Genomic DNA, 21494 nt, shown 5'->3' on the forward strand with positions numbered 1-21494 from the left:
AAAAAAAAAAAAAAAGAAAAAAAAACCTGAATTTGTACTGTTTTTATTAAATGTATAGTCTATATGACAATTATCATTTTATCATTATGTAATTCCTTCTAAGAATGTAAATAAATTTTATTCATTCAGATTATTTTGTGTCTTCATTAAACTTTTACATTTCCCCATGTGAAATGATGTATGCCTGTAATCCCAGCAAGCACTTTAGGAGGCTGAGGCAGAAGAATCTCAAGTTCAAGTCCAACCGGGGCAATTCAGTGAGACCCTGTAGCAAAATAAAAAATAAAAGGCCTGGGGATGTAGCTCAGTGTGAAAGTCCTAAGTTCAATCCCTAACACACAAAGCAAAACTAACAAATTGTATTTTTCTGTACCAAAGACATAACAACTCAGTGGTAAAGCGCTTGCCTACCATGTGTGAGGCCCTTCTTTCAATTTCCAGTACCACAAAAAAAAATTTATTTTACATATTTCCCAGTAGATATCTTACTTTCTTGGTGAAGTTTTGTTGTTGTTTTTTTTGTTGTCTTGTTTAGTTTGTTTTGTTTGTTTGAGACTCTCTGTGTAGTTCAGGCTGGCCTTGAACTCATTATGTAGCCCAGGCTGGCCTGGAACTGAGGACAATCCTCCTGCCTCAGCCTCCTCAGTGCTTAGGATTACAGGCATGCGCCACTGTGCCTAGTTCTCAGAATTTTAGCTTGATCTTGGATATTGCACCCCTGCTGAACTCTTACTCTAATACTGTGTGATGTCTTTTGTTTTTCCAAGGCAGATAGTTATATCTGTAAGTAATGTCAGTTTTCAATTTGCAAAGATCTGCAGCTCTGTATTAAGCAGTAGCGGAGGTAGTGGGCATCCTTGTTTTGTTCCCCATCTTAAAAGAAATGTGCTTAAAGTTTCTGAATGTGTTTGTTAATGGGAAAGTGGGTCCTAACACAACAAGGAACTGGCAACACACCGCAATTTTTTGTCTTTGTCAAAAGCTTACATTCCAAATAATACCTGTGGGCCATTGTATAGAGTATAAGTAGTTTACTGCAAAATGATAGATTTTTCTATTCCTTCTTTACCAGTTTGACATTGTTTTCTTTTTTCATTCCGGAATTTTTCCATTTTATCTTAGTTTTCCAGTTTATTAGCATTGTACCTTAAAGTGTGTTAGTACATAGTACATTTGCCTAGAATAACACACGTAATAGTATTTTTTAATCTGTATTGCTGCCTCGTCTGTAGAGCTTATTAACCTCTTTCACAGTTCACCCCAAGTGTCACTCTAGGCAGCACATTTTGTTTGCATACTGACTGTCCCAAGGCACACTCAGCCAGATGACATTTCAACCAGTCAAGTCTTGTTTTGAATAGATTTGATAAAGTTGTTGTTTTTATATTTCTTTTTATATTATCTTAAATCTATTTTACTCTAAAGTCTGTCTTATTATAGCTTGGTTCTATTTCTGAATTTTCCTTATGATTTTTATATTAAAATATACATAAAATTTACCACTTTAATGTCTTACAGGGATACAATCCAGTGATATTAACGGTCCATTCATACTGTTGTGCAACCATCACCACCATCCATCTCTAGAAATTTTTCATCTTTCCAAACTGAATTTTGTATCCATTAAAAAAACAGACTCCCTGCCAGGCGTGGTGGTGCATGCCTATAATCCCAACACTCGGGAGTCTGAGGCAGGAGGATCGCTGCAAGTTCGAGGCCAGCCTGGACTACACAGCAAGACCTGTCTCAAAAAAACCCTAAAAAGGGCTGGGGATTTAGCTCAGCCTCAAAGCGCCTGCCTGGCAAGCGCAAGGTCATGAGTTCGATTCCTGGTACCGGCAGAAAAACAAAACAAAACAAATAAAAAAAAAACTAAAAAAACAAAAACAAACTCCCATTCCGTCCCACCCCCAGACCCTGTTAACTACCAGTCTACTTTCTGTCACTGTGCCTGTGAATATTCCGGGTATACACTTAGGTGGAATCATACAGTATTCGTCTTTTTGTATCTGGGCTTGTTTCACTTAGCATAATATCTTCAGAGATCATCCTTGTTGTAGCATGTATCAGACTTTCCTTCCTTTGAGGGCTGCATCATCTTCCATTGTATGAATATACCACGTTTGTTTATCCATCTTCCATTGCTGGACATTTGAGTTGTTTCTGCCTTTTGGTTCTTGAATATAATGTTACCAGGAATACTAGTGTACAAGAGTTTTGTGTGAAATCACATTCTTGATTTCTGTTGGATATACCTGGCTGTAGAACCGCTGGGTCATGTGGTAACTTTATATTTAATTTTTCAAGGATATGAATGTTTTGCTTTGTCTTGTTTTGTTTTGTTGAGACAGGTCTCACTATGTAGTTCAGGCTAGACTTGACCTCAGTGTGTAGCCCAGGCTGTCCTTGAACTTGGGTCGATTGAGGCAGCTCCTCCTGCCTCAAGAATATGTTTTGTTTTGTTTTGTTTTGTTACGGGGCTTGTTTTTGCGGGGAGGGGTGTTGAGTGCTGGGATTACAGCTGTGTGTCACCGTGCCGGCTCCTGGTATGAATTTTAAATTAAACCCCGCGCAGATCCTGCTGAACGACAAGAACACTTCCGTTTCCCTGCAGGTGGAAGAGCTGGAGCAGAGCCTCCAGGCCTCTGAGGAGCAGCTCAGGCAGAGCAGCCACCTCGTAGCCACCCAGGAGGCGCAGATCCAGCAGCTCGTGAGTGCTCACCACGCTTCACACCCGGGCAGACGTGTGCGGCGTTCTCTGCCCCTGACTGCAGGCGCACTTGCTCTTTTGGTGGCCAGAGCAAATGGAGGACCTGTTGGAGGCCTGAGTGACTCAGGCTGTGGAATGACTGGCTGCTTCCCTGACACGTGGCTATCAGGCCCATCCTGTACCAGGACAGTCAGAGGCTGTAGCTCTGCAAGAGCTCAAAGCCTTGGCTTTGCAGAGAGCAGGTTGAGACTGGGGAGAAGGTGGCAAGGGCTTGGCCATCATTGTACCCCATAGGGGCTGGGTTAGAACTAGAAAAATAAAAGCAGCCAGCACTGATTTCCTGCTGTCCTGTGGAGGCATGGTGCTCACTGCTTTGTACGCACTTTGATCTAGTGCTTACAGCACACCGGAGAGGTGTGCACTGTTGTCATTGTGTAGAGGAGGCAGGTTCAGAAGGTTCAGTCCAGAGCCCATGGGCTCACAGCCTGCAGATGACAGGGCTTGCCTCCTTTTTACACAAAGCCTTGTTCTGCTGCCTGTGGAAAGCGCAAGGATAGGGGCGCACTGAGTGGCATCAAGGAGGCCCATCCTAGGGTCCCCACACACTGAGGGTGCAGCCATGGCAGCAAGACCAACGCCTGGCTCCACCTCCTGGGCAGGCCAGGCCAGCAGCAACAGGCAGAGTCTGCAGGGGTCCCCAGCACCACCAGGGGCACAGGAGCTGTTTGCCTTGGGCCCCAGCTTTGGGTCCGACAGCCAGAGTAAGGCCTCCCTCAGGACTTTTGCCCCTTGACTGACTGCCCCCTGGTTTCACTGCAGGTGGCTGCAAACCAGGAGAGTAGCCTCGCGCAGCAGCAGGTCGTCGCCCTGGAGCAGCAGTGTGCGGAACGAACGTGTGCGCTGGAGGCCCAGATCTTCGCCCTGCAGCAGGCGCGGGCGGCTGACCAGACGGCCGCCAAGTGCGCGATGGTGAGTGGAGAGGGGCAGGCGGCTGAGCGAGCGCTGGGCTGTGAGCTTGACTGGAAGAATAGTGCCCTCGGGATGGGGGACCCTTTAACAGACCTGTGCACGCCTTTCCAGTGAGTACCCACTCCTCAGGCTGGATGTAAAAGGCTATTTTTGTTTTGGTTTTTTGAACCCACACCCTTCACATTGCACTATATCCCCAGCTATTTTAATTTTTTTAATTTTGAGATGAGATCTTACTAAGTCACTGAATTGCCAGGCTAGGCTTCAACTTGCAACCCTCCAGCCTCGGCCTCCCATAGTGCTAAGATTATAGGCATGTACTACAGGGCCCAGCTAAAAGACTACTTTTTATAGAAACTCAAGTGTGTTTTCTTTTCCTTAGATCCCTCAGGGACTGAACTTCCTGATATCTCTGACCTTTCTCCTCAGCTGCTTCTTTCTGAAATTCATGCTACTCCTTCTTAATGGTTTCTCCTGTTCCAGAGTCCCTTTCCCTGTTCCAGTCCTCAGAAGCATTGTATACCCCCTTGTGAGGCTTGCTTTTCGTTTTGCTTTGTTTTTCTTTGCTAGGGATTGAACCCAGTAGGAAGCCTCTACCATTGAGCTACACTCAGCCTCAGGAGGTTTTTTTGTGTTTGTGTGTGTGCGCGCATGTGTGTGTTTGTGACAAGATCATACTATGAAGTTCAGGCAAGATTTTAACTCACTGTGGCCCAGGCTGGCCTCAAACTCACAGCAATCCTACCTCAGCCTCCCAGGTACTGAGATCACAGGCATATGCCACCACGTCTGGCTCTCTTTTTTCTTACCCTACCCTGTTGTCCCCTTTCACTCCTGTGCTGACCAAAAGATAGGGCATTTCGGAGGTTCTCTTTGAGAGAGAAGCTGTGCTGGGAGAGATATGGCAGTTAGGACCCTGCCTTCTTACATGTGCTCTTCTCCATCTGCAGGGTGAGCTGGAGCGAGAACATGCTGCCCTGCAGGAGAGCAGGGACGAGTATGAACGTTCTTTACAGCATCATCAGATCGAGCTGAAGAAGCTAAAGGTATTTATCTGAGTGAGTCAGAGTTTGACAGAAGTGTTCGTATCTTACACCTGTATTTAGAGTAGTGGCCAAGTGGAAGTCCCATACTTCGAGTGGAGAAGAAATGACCTCGCATTTGTATTACGTTGCTTAGGCGTCTGCTAGAAAATGTCGGCCATTGTGTCCTCTCTGGGACCTGGACTGCAGGGAGAAGTCTGCTCACTGAGCAGTTAGCACCATGAAGGCTGCATAGGGTGAGGCAGCCGTAGTCTGACCTTCTGCTCCACCAAAGTCCCAGCTTGACCCTGTGTGGTTAGCAGCAGCCGCCTGAACACTGCTGTCAGATGCCTATGTGGCTTGTGGTTTCAGTGGGGCAAGTCAGGCAAGCCCTTGAAAGGCCATGAAGACTTACTTGTATCAGGGAGCTTACACAGAAGTGAAAAAACAGTCTGCTGGACTGTTACCCTTCCCTTCTGAAAACTTGGTGTTGAACCATAGCCTGCCTCCTTTATTCCCTGGACACAACTGGTGGCCATGTGCTTATCGGCCCTCAGCCCCCTGGGCCCTTCCACACCCCTTTTGGGTGATGGTTTAAGTAAATAAGAGACAAATTGCAGATTTTAGCAGAAATTTAGAAAATAATACAGATACAAGCTTTTCTGGCCATGGTGGCACATGCCCATAATCTCAACTACCTGGAGGCAGAAGTAGGAGGATTGCAAGTTCCAGACCAGGTTGGGCAATGTAGTAAGACCTCTGTCTCCAAATAATAGAAGGGGAGAGGGCTGTCGCTTAGTGGTAGAACACCTCTGGGTTCAATCCCTAGTACCACCAAAAAACAAAAACATCAGTTTTGAAAAACAAGGAATCAAAGTTTAGAGTTAGAAAATATAATAACTAACATGAATAGAGTAGGTTACTTACAAAAGGGCATTAAGAAAGCATTTGGGATAAGTATTTTCAATACTTTTATTATGATGAAGGTCTCGCCTTATTTCACCCTTTTGCACACTAAATATATGCAGTGTGTCGCTCATCAGCTGCATCTTTGGAAGGCTGTTTAAAAGTCGGTGGGCTCAAGGCCAGCCTGAACTGCATAGCGAGACCCTGTCTCAAAACAAAAAAGTCAGTGGGGCTGGGCATGGTGGCACATGCCTGTAATCACAGCACTTAGGAGGCTGAAGCAGGAGGATCACTGTGAGTTCCACGCGAGCCTGGACTACATAGCAAGACTCTGTCTCAAAAAATAAAAAAACCCACAGTGGGTAAGTGGTAGCACATGACTATAATCCCAGCTACTCAGCAGGCTGAGGCAGGAAAATGGCAAGTTCAAGCCCAGCCTGTGTAACTTAGTGAGACCTTGTCTCCAAATAAAATACAAAAGGTTTGGGGGAATACCAGTTGCTTCCCGCAATTTATGCCCTGGATTTAATCTTCAGTAACATACCCCCACACACACACACACACACACACATTTGACAGCCAATTCTATTCTTTTTTTTTTTTAATACCGGGAATCGAACTCAGGACGTTGCACTTGCCAGGCAGGTGCTTATGCCACTGAGCTATATCCCTGGCCCACCAAGTCTAACTAAGAGAGAATTAGTAAAATGAAGAAAAGGCAGAATATGTTATCCAGAATGAAGTACTGGAAAAAAAAAAAAAGAGAAATCACAGGACACATGAAAGATGTTTTAGCATGTGTTTGTGGAGTCCCAAAAGCCAATTGCTAAAATCCAAGCAGGATAAATTTTCTTTCTTTCTTTTCTTTGCTTTCTTTTTTTTTTTTTTTTTGGCTTTTTGAGACAGGGTCTCTCTATGCAGTTCAGGTTGTCCTTGAGCTCACTCTGTAGCCCAGGCTGGTCTCAAACTCACAACAATCCTCCTGCCTCAGCCTCCTGAGTGCTGGGATTACAGGCATGCACCACCACACCTGGCTAGCAGGATAAATTTTAAAAGCCACATGCAGACGTGTACAGTAGACTAAAGAAAACTAATAAAATAAAACAAAGAATTAGTCCTCAGAAGACATGCACTAAAGGAAATACTAAAGGGTATCATTTAGGTAAATGTGGCCTCTAGATGGAAGTACAGACATGTAAGGAAGTAAGAAGGAGCAAAGAACAAATTTAAATGAACTGTATGAAAAAATGATTTAATAAGTATTTAATATAAAATAGAATACATAATGAAAATAACCCAAGTCAGGTGAGATACATGTCATCAGTACTATCAGTCCTTGCATTGCTCGGAGTCAGACCAAGTAAGACTGGAGCGGGCCGGAGTGAAGCGCCTCAGTGGCACGGCGCTTACCTGGCAAGCACAAGGTCCTGAATTTGATTCCAAGTTGAAAAAAAGAAATAGAATGTAAGTTAAAAAAAAAAGACTGGACCATGGCTCGGGGTGTGGTGTAGTGGTAGTGTGTGCTTAGCGTGCACGGTGCTCTGGCTTCGATTCCTAGCACCACAAAGAAAAAAAAGCCTGGCCTTTGATAAGACACAAATGCATGTTGTAATCTCTAGGCGCACCACGAGAAAAGTAATATAAGAATGTATAACTGCGAGACTTTCAAAGGGAAGAAAGGTGCTTTTCAAAAGTAAATCTAAAATAGAAAATAACAGGTTAAAAAATGAATATAAAGTGAGAGACAAACTGGTGGCATGCACTTGTAATCCCACGGCTCTGGGAGGCTGAGGCAGGAGCATCGCAAGTTTGAACCTAGCCTGGGCCACTTAGTAACTTCGTGAAACTTGTTTTCAATGAAAAATAAGAATATTTTTAATGGACACCACCAGGTGTTGTAGGACACACTTATAATCGTAGGACACACTTATAATCCCAGCACACAGGAGGCTGAGGCCAGAGGACCACCATGAGTTCAAGGCTAGCCCAGACTAGATAGTTCAAGCCCAGCCCAGCCTTGTGAGAATGGTCTCAAAAAAAAAAAAAAAAAAATTTTTTTTTTTTTGTCTTTTTTGAGACAGGGTCTCGCTATGCAGTTCAGGCTAGCCTTGAGCTCACTTTGTAGCCCAGGCTGGTCTCAATCTCGCAGCGATCTTCCTGCCTCAGCCTCCCGAGTGCTGGGATTACAGGCATGTGCCACCATGCCTGGCTTCAAAAAAAAAATCTTAATGCATGTATATATATACACACACACACACACACACCCCTGGTCCCAGCAGTTATGAAATATGTGTACCTTTTCAAGCATACAAAGAATCGCTGGAAAGACTGACCATAAAGCAAGTCTCACAAAATTTCAATGAATTAAAATTAGAGTATGTTCTCTGACTACAGTGCATTGTAGTAAAAATCAATAATAAAAATATAGAAAAGCCAGCCATGTGCTGATACATGCATTCACCCCAGTACTGTAGAAGGCTGAGGCAAGAGGATCTCAAACTCAAGCCCAGCCTGGTTAATTTAGCAACCTAATAAGATCATGTCTCAAAGTAGAAAATAAAGCCAGGTGTGGTGGCACATGCCTATAATCCCACTCTGGAGGTTGAAGCAGGATTGTCCTGAGGTGGAGGCCAGCTGCTACTACATAGTAAGTTCAAGACCAGCTTGAACTACATAGCAGTACTGTCTCAAAAAAACAAAAAGGCCAGGCATGGTGGTACACACCTGTAATCCCAGCGAGGCAGGAGGCTGCTGAGGCAGGAGGCTTGCTGGAAGTTCAAGGCCAGCTGGGCTACAAAGTGAGTTCAAGGCCAGTCTGCACTGGATAGTGAAACCTTTGTCTCGAAAAGATAAGAAAGAACAAAAAAAAACCAAAATGACAGGCAAGGTAGCACACACTTGTAATCCCAGCCCTCACGAGACTGAGACAGGAGGGTTGCCATGAGTTCAAGGCCAGCCTGTACTATAAATTGAGTTCAAAACCAGCCTGGAGCCAGACCTAGGCGGGTGGCTCGTGCCTGTAACCCCAGCATTCAGGAGGCTGAAGCAGAAGGATCACTGTGAGGTCAAGGCCAGTCTGAGCTACAAAGTGAGTTCAAGGCCAGCCTAAAGTGCATAGCAAAACCCTGTCTCAAAAAGACAACAAAACCAGCCTGAACTACACAGCAAGACCCTGTCTCAAAAAACTAAAAAGAAATAAATAAAGGCTGGGAATGTAGCTCAGTGCAAAGGTCCTGGATTCAATCCCCAGTAACACAAAACAAAAACCTTTATGGCAGAGCAAGCCCTACAGATGTGATTAAAGTAAGGATCCTGAGATGGAGACTTCTTACTGGATCACCTGGGTGGGCCCTGATTGGAAGAGCAGGGTGAGGGCGATTTTGCAGAGAGGATAGAACACGATCTAACTGCACATTTACAGATAGAGAGGCATGAGCTTTGGGGCTGGGGATTTAGCTCAGCGGCACAGTGCCTGCCTGGTGAGCACAAGATCATGAGTTCAATTCCCGGTACCGGAAAAAACAAACAAATAAACAAAAAGAGGCATGAGCTTTGAGCCAGGGAACGCAGGTGTGGAAGCAGAGCAGGCAGGGAAGCTACCTTACCGGGCCTGCGGAGGGAGCCCAGCATAGCTGGGCTTAATTGAAGCCTTTTTTTTTTTTGGTTTTTCTCCTGTACCGGGAACTGAACTCACGACCTTGCACTTGCCAGGCAGGCGCTTTTGCCGCTGAGCTAAATCCCCAGCCCCTTGATTGAACCCTTGATTAAGCCCTGGGAGGCTCCGTTGGGATTGCTGGCTCCAGAACTGTGCACCCTCAGTTTACGGCTGATTTTGGCCGCAGCTACAGGAGACTGAGACAATGGAAGGGACAGAAACCGACCCATGGTATCATTCACAGCCCAGGCAGGGGATCAGCGAGCCCCCCTCTTTTTTTTTTTCTTTTTTTTTTAAGGAGGAAAGGTTTATTTAGCTCACAGTTTGTAGAGGTTTCAGTCCGTAATCAGCCATCTCCAAGGCAGGGTGGGTTAGCAGAGGAGAACAATTCATGACAGGCAGATTATAGCAAAGCACCAAGGGAGAGAGAGCCCCCTCGTTATCTGAGTGAGAGTGTGTATTCTAATGTGAAGTAAACTGTAGGAAGCAGCTTCCAACTCTTGGACAGAAGAGACAGAATGAAGAAATTGGAGTTTCCAAGATTAGAATAAAGAGGTGGACCCACCCTCCGACACTGGCCACAGAGCGGGCCTGCTTTAAAGAACGGGTTCAGCTGCGCGTGTGAAAAACTGCGAGGTGCCTGCCCCCGCTGCTGCAGGAAGAAATACAGAGGGGCTGGGGATTTAGCTCAGCGGCAAAAGCGCTTGCCTGGCAAGCTCAAGGTCGTGAGTTTGGTTCCCAGTACCGGAGGAAACCCCCCCCCACCAAAAAAAGAAAGAAATCCGGGCCACCAGGGCAAAGCAGCCTTGCTAGGTTAAAGTTTCCCCAGTGGAGGGGGCTGGGGATTTAGCTCAGCGGCATAGCGCCTGCCTGGCAAGCGCAAGGTCCTGAGTTTGATTCCCGGTACCGGAACCCACGCTCCACCCCCAAAAAAAGCTTCCCCAAGGTAGAAGCTTTGGGGAAGGACCCAGGGATTCCTCCCTCCTCCGGCTTCCAGTCTCCCTGCAGCGCCCCCTTTTGGCAGAGATTAACACAGCCAGCTGGCTGAGCAGAAATGTGGTTTGTGGCATCTAAAACCCAGATGTTTGCTGAGAGGCAGTAATTCAAAAACCAGCACACTGGACCCTTAAAATGTGACTAATTTCCAGATGTTCGAGGAGTTTTCTGGATATTTGGAGTTTGAAACTATTTTGGGCAAGTAATTCTCTGGATGATTTCAGTCCGTTAATATTGTGACTTGTTTCATAACCCAACCTGTAGTCCATCTTGGCGAGTATTTTACTGCGTGTGAACATACACTGTGCTGCTGCTGGGTGGAGTGTTCGTAAATGCTCAGTAATGCTGTTGGTTGACAGCATTATTAGAACCTGCATGCCTTCTCATTTACTCTTACCGTTCCCGAGAGGCGTATGTTGTCTTCACTTGCAATTGTGGATTTGCCTCTTTCTCCCTTTATTTCTGTCCATCTTTGCTTCATGTATGTCAGTGCACTGCAGTTTGGTGCACATAGGATTAGATTTTTTTTTCCAGTACTGGGTCCCAGCCCTTTTCTCTCTCTCACTTGATTTTTTTTGTTTGTTTATTTTTCTGGTTTTTTGAGGCAGGGTCTCGCTAAGTCACTAAGGAACCGAAGCTGGGCTCAAATTTGGTCTTCCTGCCTCAGCCTTCCAGAGCGCTGGGATCAGAGGCACATACTGCCACACCCAGCTAAAACTTTCTAATTTTTCAAAACAGTTGTTTTGAAAGCTCCTTGAGGCCCTGCCAGGCTCATCCCCAGGCACAGAGAACTGCCCCGGTGGGTAGCCTATGGGCGCCTGCCAGGTACAGGCCGTGCTTTCTGCTGTAGCAGATGTGGGATGAAGGTATCAGCCTTAATCCCCATAGTCTGGGATCTTTTGTGGCTCTAGCATGGACTTTGGAGCTCCAGGTACCCAGTATGCCAGGCTACTCCCTCATGATTTTTTTTTTTTTTTTTGGTCTTTTTGAGACAGGGTCTTGCTGTGCAGTTCAGGCTGGCCTTGAGCTCACTTTGTAGACCAGGCTGGTCTCAAACTCGCAATGATCCTCCTGCCTCAGGCTCCCGAGTGCTGGGATTACAGGCTTGCACCACCTGGCTTCCCCTTATGATTCTTTTTTTTGTTGGTTTGTTTTTTCGGGAAAGTGAACTCACGACCTTGTGCTTGCCAGGCAGGCACTGTGCCGCTGAGCTAAATCCCCAGCTCCTCCCTCATGATTCTTGAGAGAATCTGTTTTTCCTTTTTTTTTTTTAACTTGAGGAGGTGCTCCTTTGTAGTTCAGGAGGGCCTTGAACTGGCTGGCTGGCCTCAAACTAGCCTCCTAAATGCTAGGATTCCAGGCATGCACCACCACCATGGCTGGCCATTTTTCCTTTTCTGGATGGAAGATGGTAATACCCTCTTGAGGATCAAATCGGCCAAAGATGAAAGGTGATGAGCTTCATTCCCCAGCATGGAGGTGCCGTGGGTCTCTGCTCCCTTCCTGGCCTGTGCGCCTGTCTCGCATGCAGTTGCCCATTTCCTGCACCAGTGTCTCTTCTCAGCTGCCCCCAAGAAAGCTCCTGGGGTGGCACACCATCCTGTCGTCCTTCCCTCCTGGACTGCCTCATCCTTTCCACCCAGCTGACACCTCTTGCTCCTTCCTCCATACCCACAGAGCCTCTCCCTAAACCTATCATGGAAGTGGGGCGTTGTTTGGGGTGTTCTGCAGTCCCCACTCCAGCCTCTTGAGTCCTGCACCAGGTTTTTCCTTGTCTGCCAGGAGTGGACCTACAGGAGAGCAGTTCCAACCTCACAGGGGCTGGGGAGATTTCCTGGCAAGAGGCGGGCAGCTCACAGAGCTGGAAAGACCGGTCAGGCTGGAACTGGCACCTGCACTGACCTGTCTGTTCACCTGTCCCTGTTCCTGCCTTTCTCCCCGTGCAGAATGACAAGAGCTCCAAGCTTAGGACACTCCAGCTGAGCAACCCCAGGGCCGCAGGCTCCTCCCACTCATTCTCGGCGTCCTGATAAAGAAGGGTCCTGATAGAAGAAGAGATTCTGGTCCGGGGATGTAGCTCAGAGGCACAGCGCCTGCCTGGCAAATGCGAGGCCCTGAGTTTGATTCCCGGTACCAAAAAAAAAAACAAAAGAAGAAATTCAGTTGATTCATCTTGGGCAACAGATCCAACTTGGCATGAATTTATTTGGTCAGAGGGATAAGATACTGTGATTGGCAGGCCTAACTCACATGCCACAAAATTAGGGTACTATTATTGGTATTATTGGTGGCCCTACCAGAGGCATGTAGAATTTCAGAGTGGGACTAGGGGACAGCAGTGAAGAGTCACTTACCCCAAAAGCGGGGCCTTCTGGCTGGACAGAGACGGCAGACCTCATGCTGTCTCCAGGGCATCCCCCTTACCAGAGTTGAGGCACCCAGGAATTCACATTTTGTACCTGGGGACTTGATTGGGGAGCACAAGCGTCAGTCTTGGGAGATGTGTTTCTCCCAGGGGCAGTCCCTGTGCTCTGGGCAGGGCTGGCCACATAACCCTGGCCCTGTGGAAGTGCTCCAGTTGGGAGAAACGGATACCCGAAGGCCCTGGCTCTCACCTCAGAGGCTGGCTTTCAGTCTGGCTCAGCCATTTACTATCTCTGGGACTCTGGGCAAATCAAACCTCCCAGAGCCTCTTTTTTCTCTACTGTAAAATGGGGTCATTTTGGCCAGGTGTGGTGACCTATGCCTGTAATCCCGGCAGTCTCAGAGACTGAGGCAGGAGGATCATAAATTCAAGCCCAGCCTGGGTGACTTAGTGAGACCCTGTCTCAAAAGGCAGTAGGTCATTTTGATGAGTCAGTGACATTTTCTGTATTAAAATTCACTGTTTGCTTATTACGTTTTCTGTAACTTGATCGTTCCAGTGACCACTCCATTCAACAGTCTTCTGTGTTGATTTCTTTAGAGCAGCACTAGCTCTCAAGTTCGGGCCCTCCTCTGCGGGGTCCTGGCTGGTGTGCTCGCTCATCAGATGACCTGTCCATAGACATCCACGAAGACAGTCATGCGAGGGAGAGAGGGAAGCAGGAAGAACGCTAGTCCAGCCCGGCCGAGCAGTGTCCTTCTGTAAACTGAGTTTTGAAAATCCATCTCCTGCCTATTGTCTGAATTGTAGGAAGAGTGGAGCCAAAGAGAAGTTGTGAGCGTGGCCATGGCTCAGGCCCTGGAGGAGGTGCGGAAGCAAAGGGAAGAGTTCCAGCAACAGGTGGGCCGGGTGACGCTGAGGTGTGGGCCGAGGTGGTGAGGTGCCCCAGTCGCGCCGCTGTGTGGCCGTCAGAGAGCCCCTCTGTTGTGGACACAGCTCTGCGGGAATGCAGTGGTCTGCACGATGCTCTATAGCCTCTAGGGAGTTGGAAGCACATGTTACAAGAAAAGAAATCGTCATCCATAGGATGCCCCTTTCAGGCTTTGAGGGCCAGTTATGTCTCATATAAATAGTACCTGGGAAAAGTCCTCAGGGACCTGCAGCTCTGATTCTGTGAGGTGGGTCCTCACCACCCCTGGCCCGAGAGCTGCCTTAGGGTGGGTTGAGCTTTGAGCAGACTGTGGGGAAAGCCTGCCTCTGGAGACCGTCCGGCCTGCCCTGCTGGTGCACTGGCTCTGAGCCTCAGAGTCACCTCTGGAAAGACCTCCTAGACACTGGAACAGAGCGATGCACATGGGAAGGATGGCCACAGCAGCACTGGAAAACCAGAGGGCGCCGCCGTGTTTCTGGTGGGCCCGCTGTGGCCCTGCGCACAGGAAGGGAGTCGCCTCCCGGCGCGGCGGGGGAATAGATTGCTCTCTGTGCACAGGACAGCGGTTACTCTGGGTTTGTTGTACGCTGTAGCCCTGGCCGGGGTTGTCTGGGTACTGTGTGTAGTGGGTGAGTAGCCGTCCAGGACGGGGGTGGTGGTGCCAGCCTCATCTCATGCTGGTTCCTCCCCAAGGCTGCTGAGCTAATGGCTACTATCGATGAGAAGGAGCAGATTTTGCAGGAAAAGGCCGAGGCGCTTCTCCAGAAGGAGCAGGAGATCCTCCAGTTGAAGAAAGGTGAGTGTTGATCCTGCCCGGCTGGCACAGAGCAGCCCAGATCTCGAGGCTCACACCTTGCGCCCCCTGTGCCGCCCCAGGTCAGGACGCTGCCCTGCTGCAGATGCACCAGCTCCAGGGTGAGCTGGAGGCCCTAAGGAGCCACAAGGCCCAGGAGGCCACCCCGGCAGAGGTACAGGAGGACCTGCTGAGGCTGCGGGACCCAGAGGCACACGTAAGTGCGGCCCCGTGCCATCGTGGGACCCTTATGGTGGCATGGGGGCACCCAGCTGGCTAGCGGTGGCACAGAAAGGCATTATGGGATCCTCTCCTATTGACCTGTGCTTCCTGGCCAGCCGCCCGTCGCAGCACACCAGGCCACAGCTGTGCACGAGCAGGCTCCTCTCCCCGCGCCTGTGGCTTAGCTTCAGCACTGCGTGTCCTGGCTCTCAGCCTGCTGCCACCACCCCGTAGGTCACTGCGAAGGCTGCACAGGACCCCGTGTACCAGCTTCCCCTTGCAGAAGAAACACCAAATGGCGAGGTGGGGTCCATGGATCTCCGGCAGCTACGGAAGGAGAAACAGGACTTGGAGCAGCAGCTTACAGAGAAGAATAAGGTGAGGACGCCTTGTGGTGTGTGTCTCTGGTCCGTCCTGCCCTTGAGACTTGCCCTTGCCCTTGCATTTGATCTTAACCAAAAGGCTGAGAAGCGGCTGGCCTTGCTCTCAGAAGGGCTCCGTCCTGCTTTTCATCTTCCACTCACTGTTGCCTTGTCTTTCCTGACACTCCCTCAAGCTGCAGTGTGGTGTCAGAGCCCAGCTGTTCCCATGCTCTGCTGCCCACAGCTGGGGGTGACAGCACTGGGCCTTGGCCTTCAGGGGACTTTGGGGCCAGGGGATGAAAGGAAGGTGTGTGTTAATGCTCTGTAAACAGCCTGTGGTTTGGCGGGGGCCCTGCGAGTTCAGGGTCTCATTGATCCTGGTTTTCAGAGGGCCCTCTGAAGCTTAGTGTGCTCGGTGAGTATTGCTCTGGCCTGAAATCCTACCCCCAAATTTGGGTGGGCCAGGTATTAAATATTTAACAAAGGGAATAGGTATTCACCCCTCCTTCATTTAATCTCTCCCTGTGAAATGTAAAATACACAGAAGGGTATACACAACAATGTGTGGCTCAGTGGACTAACACCTGGCCCCACTGGCACAAAGCAGGACGTGGCCAGTGTCCCAGAGGCCAGGCCTCCTTCGGCTCCTCACATCCCCAGGGACTAAGACTGACTTTTATGGAAACGGCCGCCCTGCTGTTCTCTGGTTGTATGACCTCAGCTCATATTCCGCAGTTCTAGAGTTTGGTTTTGCCTGCTGGTGGATTTGACGTGTGCCACGCCGCAGCCCCTGCCATCTGTCAATCTCTACCCTCCGTGCACAGCTCATGGTAGCCACTGCCTGGTCACCACCCTTGGTTCTCTGGCCCCTCTCCCTGTCCTCAGGCTGCGCTGGCCAAGCCCCTGCCCCATACCTGCAGCCATCGAACCAAAATGGGCCGGAGACTGGAGACCGCTGTCCCCAGATAGTGTCTCCTGGCAGGCTACGCACTGCACACGCTGTGCCCTCTGCTCTGCCGCCTCCGTCTCCACTTCTGCCTTCTCCCTCCACCTGCAGACCCTCCCTCCCTCTCCCCTCCTGCTGCCCCTGCATCTCAGGACACCCAGACCAGACTCCAGCTTCCCAGTGCTCCTCGCTTCTGTTGCCATCTTTCCCTTCCCAGGAAATACCAAAACTCTGGGAGACATCCTCAGCCCATGACTCCTTATCCACTCTTCACACTGTACCCGAATCAGCTGCTTTATCACTCACTCCAGGCCGCCTCTTCTCTAGAAGTTGCCACTGGGTTTCTGTCTGCTTTTGCTATCGCTTCTCTTTCCCAGTCTGATGACTTCCCCTGTCACAGTGCAGGTCAGAAGCCTTGCAGTGGCCGGCAAAGCCCTGTGACCATCCCTTCCCACCTCTGCTCCTCGGATCCCGTCAAGCCCTCATTGGCCTTGCCTGTCTGTGAACCCGGAAGTACCTGCTCACCTGAAGGCCTTTGCCCACTCTCTCTTGCTGTGTCCATGAGGGCTGACCTGCCACCCTGGCCCACCTCCCCACCAGAATGCCCCAGCCCCCTACCTTGCTGCTTCTCTTTTCCCTCTCAGCAGAAATTGGGTCTTTTTAATGATGTTTTTCCCTGGCCCCCAAGGACATATCTAGCTAGCACTTAATAGGGACTCAATCACTAGTGTTACTAGATGAATTAATGAGTGGGAAAGCAGGCAACCTAAGGTAAAGTAGCAGTATACTTCCAGGGGAACATCTAACCTCTAGTCAATAAGAAAACACAAACCTGGGCATGGTGGCCCGTACCTGTGATCCCAGCACTCGAGAAGCTGAGACAGGAGGATCACCATGAGTTTGGGGCCAGCCTGGGCTATATAGTAATATCTTATCTCAAAAACAAAACAAAACAAAAAAAAGATCTAATGCCCAGCTTTGTTATGTTGCACAGAGAAAATAAGACCTTTTCACAGTGTTTAACATTGCAAATTATTTCAGGAGGGCAGTAGTGATGAGAACCCTCTAGTCTGGCCCAGATATCCTTGGGGATCACAGCACACAGACCAAGCACATTCCTGCAGTGCAGTCGGTGCACAGGCCCAAGGACTGGGCCTGCAGGAGGTGGCGGGCCAGCACTGGGGAGTCATGTCCTGCAGGACAGCATAGCAAAAGGCAGCCCCCATGAGACCTGGCCAGGAGCTCGGGGTCACATGCACATGTGCAACACCTGACACAGTCTCTCGGGAGGACCTCTCGGGGCAGACTTTTAACGGGTGCTTGTGATGTCAGGGGTGTCTTTGTTGCTTTTGTTACCTCTGGAAAATGGTGACCTGCACCTCTAACTGCTGGCTGTGGTGGGTGGGTTTGTCTCAGACCATAAAGCAGATGCAGCAGAGGATGCTGGAGCTCAGGAAGACGCTGCAGAGGGAGCTGGTGAGTGCCCGCACTATTTGCCCCAGCCCTCCTCAGCAACCCTTCCGGGCTCCTCCCTGCCCCCCACGGCCCTACCTGCTTGAACACGCCCCCAGGACTGGCCCTAAGGCCTCGGCCAGGCACCCTCCTTCCCTGCGCCTGTGTCCTCCCCTGCGCCCGCGGCCCGCTCGGGAAGTCCGTGCGGTGGTGGCACTGTGTACATGGCAAGTGACTGGCCCATGCAAGTCAAGAACAGCATCCTGGTCCAGGCTGGGGTGCTCACTCTTTGGGGGGTCCCATGTCCTTGATACAGATACGGAAATACAGGTACAGACCTTCCTTCCTCCTCTCAGCTGCCACCCTCACCTGGAGTATGTGCGCTCTCCCTGCTTGGCCCTGCGAGGTGCGGGGCGGCGGAGGGGCGGCAAGGGACCGCACTGGTGGGCCTCGGCCCTGGGGTTGTAGTCACTCTTGAGGGGCCCATGAGTTTCTGGACTCAGATTCTCCCTCCAGCCTGTGCAGTGGCCCACTGGCTGCCTACAGAAGACCTCTCTGTTGGTTTTTCAGAAAATCAAACCTGACAGTGAGCTTTTTGAAGTCCGGGAGAAGCCAGGCCCTGAGATGCCAAACATGGCTCCTTCCGTCACAAATAACGCTGACCTGACGGATGCTCGAGAGATCAACTTTGAGTACCTTAAACATGTTGTTTTAAAATTCATGTCCTGTCGAGAATCGGAGGTAAAGAGCTCCCAAGCTCCCGTTTGGGTTTGGGGCCCAGCCCTGTGGGGTCAGCCCTACCGGGCCTCCTGCCCACCCAACTCCTTCCTCCCCCAGCCTCGGCCTGCAGACTGAACCGAGCCGCAGCAGGCAGCGGGCTCCCAGGGGAGGTGCGGGCTCCGCTTCTCCATCCCAGCCAAGGTGCTGAGCCAAGTCCTGGGAACAGGTCCACTCTGGTTGCTGGGTCTTGCCAGTCTGCCAAGCAGAAGTGGGAGGGACAGCATGAGAATATGTCGCTGTCAGACCTCAGAAGCCATGTGCTTCACGCACCACCTGGCCCTTGTTAATGGAGGCAACAGGAAATGCTTCCGTTTAGCCCCCCACTTCCTGCCCCACCCCCACCAAGGCCCATGGCAGCAAAGCTTACTTTGTTTCAGGCTTTTCATCTGATCAAAGCTGTGTCAGTGTTACTGAACTTTTCTCAAGAGGAAGAGAATATGCTCAAAGAAACCCTGGAATATAAGGTAGGCTCCTCTGATCAGTTGTTTCGGCCACAACAATGTAGTTCCTCATCCCACTGCGGGCAAATGAGACCAGCATGCAGGCAGGCAACCAGCTGCAGCTGCTTCCTTGCTTAGTGGCTTTGGGGCGATGACTTGATCAGGTAGTACCGAGGACATCCTTTGTGCCCAAACGTCTGTCCGTATCTAACTTCCAGACTTTGAATTCTTCTAACTTTGATTGATAGCACTTTATCAACAGCTCCAGGTTTGGCCTAACACCTGGACTTCCAAAAAGGACTGGGAGGCAGGTGTGGTGGTGTATGCCTGTAACCCCACACTCTGAGGCAGGAGGATCACCACCAGTTGGAGGCCAGCCTGGGCTATGTAGTGATTCAAGGCTTGCCTGAACCTATATGGCAAGACCTTGTCTCAAAAAAAGAAAAAAAAAAGACTGCAAGTATAACTCAGTAGCAGAGCACTTGCCTACCATGTGCAAAGCTACAGGTTCAATTCCCAGCACCACAAAACAATAAAACTGCAAAGCACCTACATTAATGGTGTAATAGAGAAAATTACCTAAAACTCTACTACCTCGTTCTCATCAATCCACTTTCTTTCATTTCCTTCCCTTACTTAGAATGGGCTCCTCCCCCAGCAGACTGGTTACTGCAACCATCTCCGTCCTCTGCTCGGAGTGCCTGGAGAGCACTGCCTGTGGCCCAGGGAGGGGAGGGGCTGAGTCTGCCATCTCTGCACCTACTCTCCTTCTCAAGAGCCCTTTTTATTTTTTATGCAGATGTCCTGGTTTGGATCCAAACCAGCTCCCAAGGGCAGCATCCGACCATCTATCTCAAACCCTCGGATACCATGGTCTTAGAGGAACCACCCAGGGATGGGCTCCATGGCTTGACACCTTTTTCTGTGAAAAGAACACTGACACACCAGTCTGGGTGGGTTTTTAATCACTGTAACTGCAGTATTTTGTACACATGTCTAAACATTGTTTACAAGACTTAAGGCCCACTTCCCTGCAGCCTGACATTAACCTCAGGAGGCAGCTGATCCTATGTCATTCTGGTCACCAAGTGGGAGGGCCCCAGCAGTCCTGGCCAGCTCACCTCTGCACATGACTCCTCTAACTCTGAACAGTAGCACTTAAAGCATCAGCATGTCAGGAGGCAGCTGACTCATCACACAGAGGACACTGGAGGTAGAGACAGCCCTCTGGAGTGAGCCCAGCAGGCCAGCCCCACCCGCTCCTCCGTGAAAAGCCACCTCGAGAGGGTGACTTTCCACAGTCCTCCTCCATAGTGTGTTTGGGTTTGTAAGAGTGAGAAGAGGCTTTTGTCCTTCCGCTCAAGGACACATCATTTCAGATTCCCAAACCACCTAGAACTTGAGATAGGTACATCTTTGAGATATTCTGGGCCAGAGTGGATTAATGAAGAATATGCAACTTTTTGATGATATCTCCATTTTGCTTCAAACTAGCAAACATAAAAGATCCTAAGTATAGTACCAAATACACTCAATTGCCTTTTTAATGAATGTACTTGTCTTGGATAGGTTGCTGGTAAACCATTTTAAACTATTTTTTATAGCTAAAGTTCTTCGCTATTATAAACTTCTTTATTATAAAATCCATTTAATTGGTATTCTTAAAGGAAAACCAGAGCATCAAGAGGAAACTATTTATAAAACTGGGGTTCCTGTCCCTTTGTAGTTTTGCCAGCCTTCTGTAGAACCTGCTCTCAGAGGCAGTGGTGGTATTTCATCTGCTTTGCTCTTAATTGTGTCATTCTACCACTGACCAAATATTAACCACACCTTTTTACTAAAGGACAATCTGCGGGACTCATTAGAAGCAGCAGCTGTCCCTTCTTGTTCCAGCCTTGACCAAAACGTTAGAGGCAGTCTATCTTGTACGCAAAGCCACCCCTCTCTCCCACCCTACCCACTCTACTTAAGGTGACACTACATTCACAGCCGGCATCCGCACAGCCGCAGCTGGCTGCAGTACTTGGTAGCACACACACACCTCTGGCAGCAGCTGACGCACACTTGTATTTGTTGTCACATGTGGAGAAGCCACATCAAACCTAAAGGGCAACTGTTTGATGAAAAAGTTTCATTGGCAAATAAACTGAATTAACTGGAGCTCCTAAATTATCATTTTATCAAAAATACATATATACACACACAGATACAAAAAATCCCACAGAAAAGTACTTGCAGAGTTTACCCACTGAAGTTCCAGATGGTATTAAGCCAGGGCATTGGCACCTTGGCCCAGCTCGGCCTCTGCCATCCAACAGTCTTTCTCCAGTCACCTGCACGCAGCGCTCCCTGCAGTGTGCGCCTTTCAGATTGCTACTTCTCATCTAAGTGAGACCATGAAACCAGAGTCCCTTCTGTTCTCTGAGGGGTAAGAGGTAGCATTTTAGCTAGGTAGGATTTCCTCCCCGCTATTCAGGAGCAAATCCTCCCGGAAGCCACATCTAGTCTGCGGCTTAACACCTGCAGTGGCCGCCCCCGCTCCCCTGTGGCTCCTGCATCCCTTGCACTGGTCTCCCCACAGCAATCTGAGGTGTGGCTGGGGCTCTTACGAAGTTGACTGGCTTGGGAAGACTCCCTCTGACTAAGGCTTTCTTCCTGCATGTTGAATTTCCTTCACCTTTAAGGGGAAGAGTGGAGTAAATATTCCAAGTGATTTAATGCACTTTTACTTGTATAAAACTTTCTGTGATACAGTATATATACCCCTTTATATGAGCAATGGATCTTGATTTCCCAGTGTTGTAAATAGGGATTGTATAATCTAAAACTGGCTGTAGAGAATTTTTGATTAAAACTGTTTAATCCAGATGCAGCTGCAGTGGGTTTCACTTGATATTGTTAGGTCTGTATTTCCCTGACTCTTATATCTAGTACATTGTATCTTA

General features: G+C 49.1%; 1 protein-coding gene across 7 annotated transcripts in view; it reads left to right on the plus strand.

Annotated features, from left to right (window-relative positions):
- The window catches only part of Golga1 (golgin A1), a 60145-nt gene that overhangs the window by 37629 nt on the left and 1022 nt on the right, over positions 1-21494 (plus strand). For 5 of the 7 annotated variants that reach the window (XM_013513149.1, XM_005382476.2, XM_013513151.1 and 2 more), the window contains 11 exons: positions 2615-2710; positions 3530-3679; positions 4630-4725; positions 13434-13523; positions 14248-14350; positions 14431-14564; positions 14804-14947; positions 17294-17353; positions 17900-18070; positions 18487-18573; positions 19349-21421. In XM_013513149.1, the coding sequence (XP_013368603.1) occupies positions 2615-2710; positions 3530-3679; positions 4630-4725; positions 13434-13523; positions 14248-14350; positions 14431-14564; positions 14804-14947; positions 17294-17353; positions 17900-18070; positions 18487-18573; positions 19349-19429 (1212 nt within the window). In that variant the 3' untranslated portion in view covers positions 19430-21421. Of the gene's footprint in view, positions 1-2614; positions 2711-3529; positions 3680-4629; positions 4726-13433; positions 13524-14247; positions 14351-14430; positions 14565-14803; positions 14948-17293; positions 17354-17899; positions 18071-18486; positions 18574-19348; positions 21422-21494 lie in introns of those variants that run through there. The other 2 variants (XR_260603.2, XR_001233577.1) reach the window with 1 other exon arrangement.

Source organism: Chinchilla lanigera, unplaced genomic scaffold, assembly GCF_000276665.1.
Source record: "Chinchilla lanigera isolate Chin_1 unplaced genomic scaffold, ChiLan1.0 scaffold00018, whole genome shotgun sequence".
Taxonomy (NCBI): Eukaryota; Metazoa; Chordata; class Mammalia; order Rodentia; family Chinchillidae; genus Chinchilla; species Chinchilla lanigera.